Source organism: Myiozetetes cayanensis, unplaced genomic scaffold (assembly GCF_022539395.1).
Source record: "Myiozetetes cayanensis isolate MyiCay16 unplaced genomic scaffold, myiCay2020 scf1097, whole genome shotgun sequence".
NCBI lineage: Eukaryota > Metazoa > Chordata > Aves > Passeriformes > Tyrannidae > Myiozetetes > Myiozetetes cayanensis.
The window spans coordinates 1-11,797 of record NW_026086713.1 but is presented as its reverse complement, the minus strand read 5'-3'; the positions used below and the strand labels follow the sequence as shown (position 1 = coordinate 11,797).

At 62.5% G+C, this 11,797-nt stretch overlaps 1 protein-coding gene across 1 annotated transcript; it reads left to right on the top strand.

Moving 5' to 3' along the window:
* Positions 1–376: 376 nt before the first annotated feature.
* LOC126635123 (transferrin receptor protein 2-like) lies at positions 377–10,763 on the top strand (the record flags this gene model as incomplete). Its single annotated transcript, XM_050306061.1, is given in 14 exon segments — positions 377–531; positions 1,162–1,281; positions 2,776–2,829; positions 2,832–2,857; positions 2,937–3,000; positions 3,085–3,150; positions 3,223–3,290; positions 4,103–4,182; positions 5,831–6,038; positions 7,481–7,559; positions 8,560–8,672; positions 8,730–8,867; positions 10,116–10,169; positions 10,607–10,763. Coding segments are annotated over 14 exon segments (1,351 nt in total), but the record flags the coding sequence as incomplete, so codon positions are not given.
* Between the last annotated feature and the right edge of the window lie 1,034 nt (positions 10,764–11,797).

Sequence of the window (11,797 nt, the reverse complement as noted above, 5' to 3'; positions counted from 1 at the left end):
TCCCCATTCCAGGGTCCTGGGGGGTCCCTGAAGGGTCCTGGGGTCCCAAGCGGGGTCATGCCCTGATTGTCCCCTCCCCATTCCAGGGTCCTGGGGGGTCCCCAAAGGGGGGGTTCATGCCCTAATTGTCCCCATTCCAGGGTCCTGGGGGTCCTCGCGCCCCCACTGGTTTCCTGCCCTGGGGGTCCCAGGGGGTCCCTGAAGGTCTGGGGGTCCCCAAAAAGGGGTCATGCCTCGATTGTCCCCCTCTCCCCATTCCAGGGTCCTGGGGTCCCCGTGCCCCCACTGGTTCCTGCCCCGGGGGTCCCGGGAGTCCCTGAAGGGTCTGGGGGTCCCAAAGGGGGTTCTATGCCCTAATTGTCCCCCCTCATTCCAGGGTCCTGGGAGCCTGCGCCCCCACTGGTTCCCTGCCCGGGGTCCGGGGGTCCCTGCAGTTCCTGCCGGGCCGGGGCGGCGCTGCAGCTTCAGGTGGGGGACGGAGCCGGGACCCTCACCAGCGTCTTCGGGACCCTGCGGGGCGGCTCGAGCCCGGTGAGGGGCGGAGGCTTGAGAGGGGAGGGGCGGGCCTCGGGGGGCAGGGGCGGGGTCAAAAGGAGGGGGCGTGGCCAATCAGGGCGTGGTCAATTTGGGGTGTGATCAATTTGGGGTGTGGTCAATTTGGGGTGTGGTCAAAGTGGGTGTGACCAATTTTGGGGCGTGGTTAACTTAGGGTGTGGTCAATTTGGGGTGTGGTCAATTTTGGGGTGTGGTTGGTTTGAGGTGTCGTTAATTTAGGGTGTGGTCCAAGTGGGTGTGGTCAATTTGGGGTGTGGTCAATGTTGGGTGTGGTCTGGTTGGGTGTGACCAATTTAGGGTGTGGTCAATTTGGGGGCGTGGTTAATTTGGGGTGTGGCCAATTTGGGGTGTGGCCAATTTAGGGTGTGGTCAATTTTAGGGTGTGGTCAATTTTGGGTGTGGTCAAGTTTTGGGTGTGGTCAAAGTGGGTGTGGCCAATTTGGGGTGTGGCTAATTTAGGGTGTGGCAGATTTGGGTGTGGTCAATTTGGGGTGTGGTCAGTTTAGGGCGTGGCCAATTTTGAGTGTGGTCAATTTAGGGTGTGGTTACTTTTGGGTGTGGCCATTTTGGGTGGGCGTGTCCTCTCTGACCACGCCCCCTTCCCAGACTGTTACGTCATCGTGGGGGCCCAACGGGATTCGCTGGGCCCGGGGGCGGCGGCCTCGGGGGTTGGCACCGCCCTCCTGCTCGAGCTCGCCCGGTTCTTCGCTGCCATTGGCCGAGAGGGTGAGGGGGCGTGGCCTGGGGGGCGTGGTCACAGGGTGGGCGTGGTCAAGGGGGCGTGGCTTGAGGGTGGGCGTGGCCAAGTGGGAAATTAAAGGGGGGTCGATTCTCTGATGTTTTGGGGGGTTTTTGGGGGTCAATGGGGGGTATCCAAATTTGGGGGGGCAATGGGGGGTATCCAAATTTTGGGGGTATCCAAATTTTGGGGGCCAATGGGGGTATCCAAATTATTGAGGGGGGTCAAGGGGGTATCCAAATTCTTGAGGGGGTCAATGACGGGGTATCCAAATTATTGGGGGTCAATGGGGTACCCAAATTCTTGGGAGGTCAAGGGGGTATCCAAATTTTGGGGGTATCCAAATTATTGGGGGTCAAAGGGGGTATCCAAATTATTGAGGGGGTCAATGGGGGAATCCAAACTTTGGGGGTCAATGGGGGCATCCAAATTATTGAGGGGGTCAATGGGGGTCTCCAAATTATTGGGGGTCAAGGGGGTATCCAAATTTTGGGGGTATCCAAATTCTTGGGGGTCAATGGGGGTATCCAAATTATTGAGGGGGGTCAAAGGGGGTATCCAAATTATTGGGGGTATCCAAATTCTTGGGGGGCAATGGGGGTATCCAAATTATTGAGGGAGGGGTCTCCAAAATTTTGGGGTGGGGGTTGGAGGGTCCCAAACCAAGGTGGGGTTGGGAGGGTCCCAAACTTTTGGGGAGGGGTATCCAAATTATTGAGGGGGAGGGGGAGGGGTCCCCAAGAATTTTGGAGGAGCCAGGGGTGGGGTTGGGAGGGTCCCAAAATTTTTGGGGAGGGGTATCCAAATTATTGAGGGGGGGGGAGGGGTCCCCCAAAATTTTGGAGGACCCAGGGTGGGGGTTGGGAGGGTCCCAAACTTTTTGGGAGGAGGGTATCCAAATTATTGAGGGGGAGGGGGCCCCAAAATTTTCAGGGTGGGGGTTGGGAGGGTCCCAAACTTTTTTTGGGGGAGGGGTATCCAAATTATTGAGGGGAGGGGAGGGGTCCCCAAAATTTTGGAGGACCCAGGGTGGGGGTTGGGAGGGTCCCAAACTTTTTGGGAGGAGGGGTATCCAAATTATTGAGGGGAGGGGCCCCAAAATTTTCAGGGTGGGGATTGGGAGGGTCCCAAACTTTTTTGGGGTGGGGTATCCAAATTATTGAGGGGAGAGGGAGGGGTCCCCAAAATTTGGGGAGGAGCCAGGGTGGGGGTTGGGAGGGTCCCAAACTTTTTGGGGGAGGGGTATCCAAATTATTGAGAGGGGAGGGTCTCCAAAATTTTGGGGTGGGGGTTGGGAGGGTCCCAAACTTGGGGGGAGGGTGAAAGTTGTTCTGTGGGGTGTTGGAGACCCCTCCCCCAAAATCCTTCCATCACCTGGGCTTCCCCATCCTGTGGCTCTCTCCCACCCTGATGGGGGAGGGGAGAAGAGGGGTCTCCAACCCCTCCTCTCCTCCAAAACCCCCAAAATCCCCTCCCCCAAGGTTTCCAGCTCCGCCGGACCCTCCTCTTCGTCAGCTGGGACGGGGCCGAGTTCGGACATTTGGGGCCACTGAGTGGCTCGAGGTGACCCTGAACGACCCTCTCCCATCCCCACGACCCCCAAGACCCCCACACCCCAACCAACCCCTCCCTCCCCCTTTAGGGCTACCCCTCCCTCCTCCACACCAAAGTGGCCGCCTACATCAGCCTGGACCGCGCCGTGCTGGGTGCGACTCCTCCCCACCCCCTAAACTGGGGAGGGTCACCCCTCCTTCCCCACCCCCAGACCCACCCACCCCCTGACCCCCCAGGTGCCGACAGGTTCGTGGTGAGGACGAGCCCCACGTTGGTGAATTTGGTGGAGCGCCCTGGGGCAGGTGGGGAGGGGTGGGGGGTGGGGAGGGGGAAGGGGAGGGTGAGACCCCCTCACCCTCACGACTCCCAAAAAGGTGGAAAGCCCCAAGGAGGGCGGGAAGAGCCTCCTGGAGCAGTTGGGGAGGGGCTGGGAGAGCGACGTGTGAGTGGGGGAGGGGCTGGGGGAGGGGCTGGGGACACACCTGGGGACACCTGGAGGGTCTGGGGACACCTGGGGGGCTGGGGGTCTGGGGACACCTGAGGGGGTCTGGGGGTCTGGGGACACCTGAGGGGGTCTGGGGGTCTGGGGACACCTGGGGGGTCTGGGGACACCTGGGGGTCTGGGGACACCTGGGGGTCTGGGGGTCTGGGGACACCTGGGGGTCTGGGGACACACCTGGGGACACCTGGGGGTCTGGGGACACCTGGGGGGTCTGGGGACACACCTGGGACACCTGGGGGTCTGGGGACACCTGGGGGTCTGGGGACACCTGGGGGTCTGGGGACACCTGGGGGTCTGGGGACACCTGGGGGTCTGGGGACACCTGGGGGGTTCTGGGAAACCTGGAGGGTCTGGGGGTCTGGGGACACCTGGGGACACCTGGGAGGGGTCTGGGGACACCTGGGGGCTGGGGGTCTGGGGATACCTGGGGGTCTGGGGACACCTGGAGGGGTCTGGGGATACCTGGGGGGGTCTGGGGGGGTCTGGGACACCTGGAGGGTCTGGGGACACCTGGAGGGGTCTGGGGATACCTGGGGAGGTCTGGGGACACCTGGGGGTCTGGGGACACCTGGGGGTCTGGGAATGCCTGGGGGGTCTGGGGACACCTGGGGGTCTGGGGACACCTGGGGGCTCTGGGAATACCTGGGGGGTCTGGGGACACCTGGGGGTCTGGGGACACACCTGGGTCCCCTGGGTGTCCCCCTGGGTGTCCCCCACCTGTCCCGTTGTCACCCCCTGTCCCCCCTCCCCAGGATCCGCCCGCTGCCCCGACAGCGGCGCCTTCCCCTTCACGGCGGCCGGGGTCCCTGCGCTGGAGCTCGGCTTTGACGAGGTGGGACCCCCACCCTGGGACCCCCACCCTGGGACCCCCTGTGTCCCCCTGTGACCCCCATGTCCCCCTGTGTCACCTCCTGTGTCCCCCTCTGTCCCTCCCCAATGTCCCCCCTTGTCACCTCCCTGTGTCACCCCCATTGTCCTCTCCTGTGGCCCCTCTGTCCCCCATGTCCCCTCCCTGTGTCACCCCCCATTGTCCTCTCCCTGTGGCCCCCTCTGTCCCCCCTTGTCACCTCCCCTGTGTCACCCCCATTGTCCTCTCCCTGTGGCCCCCTCTGTCCCCCATGTCCCCTCCCTGTGTCCCCCCCGTGTCACCCCCTGTGTCCCCCCAGTCCCCCATGTCCCCCCTGTGTCCCCTCCCTGTGTCCCCCTGTGTCCCCTCCTGTGTCCCCCCTGTGTCACCCCCTTTTTCCCCACTGTCCCCCTGTGCCCCCATGTCCCCCCAGTGTCCCACCCTTCTATACCCCCTGTCACCACCCCATGTCCCCCCAGTGACTCCCACTGTGTCACCTCCCCGTGTCACCCCCTGTGTGACCCCCTGTGACCCCCATGTTCCCCCGGTGTCACCACCCAGTTCCCCCACTGTGACCCCCCTGTGTCACCTCCCCTCCCGTGTCACCCCCTCCATGTCCCCTCTGGTGTCCCCTCCTGTGTCCCCCCGTGTCCCCCCTATGACCCCCTGTGTCCCCTCCTGTGTCCCCACGTGTCCCTCTATGTCCCCCCGTGTCACCCCCTTGTCCCTCCCTGTGCCCCCCTGTGTCCCCCAGTGTCCACCCCTCTATACCCCCGTGTCACCACCCCAGGTCCCCTCCGTGTCCCCCTTGTCCTCAACCCCCCATTGTCCCCAACTGTCCCTGCCCCTTGTCCCCAACTACCCTACCAGCCCCCTCCGGTGTCCCTGCCACCCCTTGTCCCCAACTGCCCCTACCCCCTTGTCCTCAACCCCCCGTGTCCCTGCAACACCCCTTGTCCCCAACCCCCCATTGTCCCCAAGCATCCCCCGTGTCCCCCCATGTCCCCAACCCTCCCCATTGCCCCCAAGCACCCCCCCATGTCCCCTCTCTCTGAGGGTGTCCCCCTCATTATCCCCTCAGGCCGCCGGGGGGTCCCGGCAGCTCTGGGGACCCCGAGGACACGCTGGGCCGGCTGGGGGCGGCTGCTCCCCATTGTCCCCAAGCACCCCCGTGTGTCCCCTCTGATGGTGTCCCCCCTCTAATGATGTCCCCCTCATTGTCCCCTCAGGCCGCCAGAAGGGTCCGAGTGGCTCTGGGGACCCCTGAGGACACGCTGGGCCGGCTGGGGGGCGGCTGCTCCCCCATTGTGTCCCCCTTTACCATGTCCTCCCCATTGTCCCCAAGCACCCCGTGTCCCCCCTCTGATGGTGTCCCCCTCTGATGATGCCCCCCCATTGTCCCCCAGGCCACCGAGGGTCCCAGCTGCTCTGGGGACCCCGAGGACACGCTGGGCCGGCTGGGGGTGGCTGCTCCCCATTGTCCCCTCCTTTACCATGTCCCCCTCATTGTCCCCCAGGCCGCCAGAGGGTCCTCGGCAGCTCTGGGGACCCCGAGGACACGCTGGGCCGGCTGGGGGCGGCTGCTCCCATTGTGTCCCCCGCTCTGACGGTGTCCCCTCTCATTGTCCCCCAGGCTGCCGGGGGTCCAGGGCGGCTCTGGGACCCCCGAGGACACGCTGGGCCGGCTGGGGGGGCGGCTGCGGGGGCGGCTCCCGGCGCTGGCCCGGGCGGTGGCCGCGGTGGCCGCGCAGCTCCTGCTGGGCCTGGGCCACGACCCCCGCCTGCCCCTCGACCCCGCCGCCCTCGGGGACGCGCTGGTGAGACAGCTGGCACCGCTGCAGGTCAGTATAGACCAGTATAGACCAGTATAAACCAGTATAGAGCAGTATGGACCAGTATAGACCACTGCGGGACTGGGGGGGACAGAGAGGGAATTGGGGGACACTGGAAGGATGTGCTGGTGAGGCAGCTGGCACCGCTGCAGGTATAAACCAGACCAGTATAAACCAGTATAGACCAGTATAAACCAGTATAAACCAGTATAGACCAGTATAAACCAGTATGGGGCTGTGGGGTTGGGGGGGGAGCAGAGAGGGAATTGGGGGACACAGGGGACGCTGGGAGGACATGGGGACACCGCTGCAGGTCAGACCAGTATAGACCAGTATAAACCAGTATAGACCAGTATAAACCAGTATGGACCAGTATAGACCAGTATAGACCAGTATAAACCAGTATGGGCCAGTGTGGGGCTGGGGGGGAGCAGAGGGGAAAATGGGGGACATGGGGACGCGCTGGTGAGGCAGCTGGCACCGCTGCAGGTCAGTATAGACCAGTATGGACCAGTATGGACCAGTATGGACCAGTATAAACCAGTATGGACCAGTATGGGCCAGTGCGGGGCTGGGGGGGAACAGAGAGGGAATTGGGGGACATGGGGGGACACTGGGGACACTGGGAGGATGCTGGGACACGCTGGTGCAGCAGCTGGCACCGCTGCAGGTCAGACCAGTATAGACCAGTATAAACCAGTATAAACCAGTATAGACCAGTATGGACCAGTGCGGGGCTGGGGGAAATTTGGGGTTACTGGGGGGCCTGCAGGGTATTTGGAGTGCACTGGGAAGCACTGGGAGGGCACTGGGAGGGCACTGGGAGGGACTGGGGTCCCCAGGCACAGGGGGGGTGTCCCTGCAGTGTAACCAGTATAACCAGTATAACCAGTATAACCAGTATGGTAGGCGCGGGGGGTGTCCCTGCAGTGTCTGTACACCAGTGTAACCAGTGTAACCAGTATAACCAGTATAACCAGTATGGCAGGCGCAGGGGGTGTCCCTGCAGTGTCTGTACACCAGTGTAACCAGTGTAACCAGTATAACCAGTCTAACCAGTATGGCAGGCACGGGGAGTGTCCCTGCAGTGTCTGTACACCAGTCTAACCAGTATAACCAGTATAACCAGTCTAACCAGTATGGCAGGCGCGGGGGTGTCCCTGCAGTGTCTGTACACCAGTGTAACCAGTGTAACCAGTATAACCAGTATAACCAGTATGGCAGGCGCGGGGTGTCCCTGCAGTGTCTGTACACCAGTGTAACCAGTGTAACCAGTGTAACCAGTATAACCAGTCTAACCAGTATGGCAGGCGCGGGGGGTGTCCCTGCAGTGTCTGTACAGCCAGTATAACCAGTATAACCAGTATAACCAGTATGGCAGGCGCGGGGGGTGTCCCTGCAGTGTCTGTACACCAGTATAACCAGTATAACCAGTATAACCAGTATGGCAGGCGCGGGGGGTGTCCCTGCAGTGTCTGTACACCAGTGTAACCAGTGTAACCAGTATAACCAGTATAACCAGTATGGCAGGCGCGAGGGTGTCCCTGCAGTGTCTGTACACCAGTGCAACCAGTGTAACCAGTATAACCAGTATAACCAGTATGGCAGGCGCGGGGTGTCCCTGCAGTGTCTGTACACCAGTGTAACCAGTGTAACCAGTATAACCAGTATAACCAGTCTAACCAGTATGGCAGGCGCGGGGTGTCCCTGCAGTGTCTGTACACCAGTGTAACCAGTGTAACCAGTATAACCAGTATGGCAGGCGCGGGGGTGTCCTGCAGTGTCTGTACACCAGTATAACCAGTGTAACCAGTATAACCAGTATAACCAGTATGGCAGGCGCGGGGGTGTCCCTGCAGTGTCTGTACACCAGTGTAACCAGTGTAACCAGTATAACCAGTATAACCAGTATGGCAGGCGCGGGGTGTCCCTGCAGTGTCTGTACACCAGTGTAACCAGTGTAACCAGTATAACCAGTATAACCAGTATGGCAGGCGCGGGGTGTCCCTGCAGTGTCTGTACACCAGTGTAACCAGTGTAACCAGTATAACCAGTATAACCAGTATGGCAGGCGCGGGGTGTCCCTGCAGTGTCTGTACACCAGTGTAACCAGTGTAACCAGTATAACCAGTATAACCAGTATGGCAGGCGCGGGGGGTGTCCCTGCAGTGTCTGTACACCAGTGTAACCAGTATAACCAGTATAACCAGTATAACCAGTATGGCAGGCGCGGGGTGTCCCTGCAGTGTCTGTACACCAGTGTAACCAGTGTAACCAGTATAACCAGTATAACCAGTATGGCAGGCGCGGGGGTGTCCCTGCAGTGTCTGGTACACCAGTGTAACCAGTGTAACCAGTATAACCAGTATAACCAGTATGGCAGGCGCGGGGTGTCCCTGCAGTGTCTGTACACCAGTGTAACCAGTGTAACCAGTGTAACCAGTATAACCAGTATGGCAGGCGCGGGGGGTGTCCCTGCAGTGTCTGTACACCAGTGTAACCAGTATAACCAGTATAACCAGTATGGCAGGCGCGGGGGGTGTCCCTGCAGTGTCTGTACACCAGTGTAACCAGTGTAACCAGTGTAACCAGTATAACCAGTATAACCAGTATGGCAGGCGCGGGGGGTGTCCCTGCAGTGTCTGTACACCAGTGTAACCAGTGTAACCAGTATAACCAGTATAACCAGTATGGCAGGCGCGGGGGGTGTCCCTGCAGTGTCTCTCCTCGGCCCGGGGCGGGATCGTCCGCGGGTCCCTCTCGCTCCGTCGGGAAATGTCGGGATCCGACGCCACCAACGAGCGGCTCAACCGCGGCTTCAACGCCCGGCTCATGGCGGTGGGTGTGGCACCCCTGGCACCTGTGTCACCTGTGTCACCTGTCACACCTGTGTCATCCCAGTGTCACCCCAGTGTCACCTGTGTGGCACCTGTACCATCTGTGTCACCTCCAGTGTCACCCTCTGTGTCACCTGTCCACCCCCCAACCGCAGCTTCAACGCCCGGCTCATGGCGGTGGGTGTGGCACCCTGGCATCTCTGTGTCACCTCTCGTGTCATCTGTGTGTCACCTGTGTCACCTGTGTCACCCCAGTGTCACCCCTGTCACCTGTGTCACCTGTGTGTCATCTATGTCACCCCTCTGTGTCACCTGGTTACCTGTTTCACCTGTGTCCCCTCTGTCCCCCCTCGATGTCCCCAAGGCCACCCCTGTCCCCTCATCCCTGTCCCCTCTGTCCCCTCTGTCCCCTCTGTCCCCTCCCTGTCCCCTCGGTGTCCCCTGTCCCCTCAATGTCCCCCTGACCGTGTCCCCTCTGTCCCCCTCCCCCTCGTCCCTGTCCCCTCGGTGTCCCCCCTGACCGTGTCCCCCCTCTGTCCCCTCCCTGTCCCTCTCTCGGTGTCCCCCCTAGTGTCCCTTTGTCCCTGTCCCTCCCTGTCCCCCCTGGTGTCCCCCCGGTGTCCCCTCAATGTCCCCCTGACCTGTCCCCTCTGTGCCCCCCCCTGGTGTCCCCTCGCCTGTCCCCTCTGTCCCTCTGTCCTCCCCCTGTCCCCCCGACCGTGTCCCCTCGATCACCTGTCCCTCTGTCCCCCCTTGTGTCCTCTCATCCCTGTCCCTCTGTCCCCTCGTGTCCCCTCTGTCCCCTCCCTGTCCCCCCGGTGTCCCCCTGACCATGTCCCCCTGTCCCCTCCCTGTCCGCGTCTGTCCCTGCAATGTCCCCCTGACCGTGTCCCTGTGTCCCCTGGTGTCCCCTCTGTCCCCCCCAGTGTCCCCTCAGTGTCCCCTCATCCCTGTCCCCTCCCTGTCCCCTCCCTGTCCCCCTGACCGTGTCCCCGCTCTGTCCCCAGGCCGAGGCGTCCCTGCTGTCCCCGTTCGTGTCCCCTCTGGTGTCCCCCTTTGTGTCCCCTCGTCCCTGTCCCCTCAGTGTCCCCTCTGTCCCTCCCTGTCCCTCAGTGTCCCTCTGTCCTCCTCAGTGTCCCCTAGCTGTCCCCTCCCTGTCCTGTCCCCTCGTGTCCCCTCATTGTGTCCCCCGGTGTCCCTGTGTCCCTGTCCCCTCCCTGTCCCCTGACCGTGTCCCCTCTGTCCCCAGGCCGAGGCGTCCCTGCTGTCCCGCTCAGTGTCCCCTCTGGTGTCCCCTTTGTGTCCCCTCATCCCTGTCCCTCCCTGTCCCCTCGGTGTCCCCCTTGTGTCCCCTCTCAGTCCCTCTCCTGTCCCCTCGCTGTCCCCCTGACCATGTCCCTCTGTCCCCAGGCCGAAGCGTCCCTGCTGTCCCTGCTCGCAACCCCTCTGGTGTCCCCTTTGTGTCCCCTCTGTCCTCCCTGTCCCCTCGGTGTCCCCTCGTCCTCTGTCCCTCCTCTCCCTGTCCCTCTCTGTGTCCCCTCAATGTCCCCCTGACCGTGTCCTCCCTGGTGTCCCTCCCAGTGTCCCCTGACCATGTCCCTCTGTCCCCAGGTCGAGGCGTCCCTGCTGTCCTCCGTCTCAGTGTCCCCTCTGGTGTCCTCTCTTTGTGTCCCTCATCCCTGTCCCCTCTGTCCCCTCAGTGTCCTCTGCTGTCCCCTGACCGTGTCCCTCTGTCCCCAGGTCGAGGCGTCCCTGCTGTCCCCGCTCGTGTCCCCTCTGGTGTCCCCGTTCCGCCACGTCCTGCTGGGCCGGGGGGGCCACACCCTGCCCGCGCTGGTGGCCCAGCTGGGGACCCTGGGGACCTGAGGGACGACCACCAAGGACATTGGGGACAGAGGGGACACCACCAAGGACATTGGGGACAGAGGGGACAGAGAGGACAGAGGGGACAGAGGGGACAGAGGGGACAGCACGGGGACATTGGGGACAGAGGGGACACCGAGGACAGAGAGAACAGAGGGGACAGAGGGGACAGAGGGGACATTGGGGACAGGGGGACAGAGGGGACATTGGGGGCATTGGGGACAGAGGGGACAGAGGGGACAGAGGGGACATTGGGGACATTGGGGACAGAGGGGACAGAGGACATCAGAGGACATTGGGGACATTGGGGACAGAGGGACAGAGGGAACAGAAGGACAGAGGGGACAGAGGGGACAGAGGGGACATTGGGGACAGAGGGGACAGAGGGGACAGAGGGGACAGAGGGAACAGAGGGGACAGAGGGGACATTGGGGACATTGGGGACAGGGGGGACAGAGGGGACAGAAGGGACACCGAGGGGACATTGGGGACATTGGGGACAGAGGGGACATTGGGGACATTGGGGACAGAGGGGACATTGGGGACATCAGAGGGGACAGAGGGGACATTGGGGGACATTGGGGACATCGAGGAGCTGCGTCGGCGCCTGGCCCTGCTGGCCTGGACCCTGCGGGGCACGGCGGGGGCGCTGGCAGGGGACAGCTGGGACGGGGGGACCTCGGGGACCGGGGGCTCGGGGACAACCGAGGGGACATCGGGACGCCGGAGGCCAGGGAGCTGTGGGGGCTTGGGGACAACTGCGGGGACATCGGGGACAGGGGCATGGGGGACATTGGGGACATGGGGGACATTGGGGGCATTGGGGACATTGGGGACATTGGGGACATTGGGGACATGAGGGTGGCCTTGGGGGCATTGGGGACACCTGGGGCTGGGGTGGCCTGACAGGAGGGGACATTGGGGGCATTGGGGACATGGGAGTGGCATTGGGGACCATTGGGGACACTCAGGAGGGGGTGGCCTGGGGTGACTCGGGGGACACGGGGGGACATTGGGGACATTGGGGGACATTGGGGGGACATTGGGGGGTCATTGGGGACATTGGGG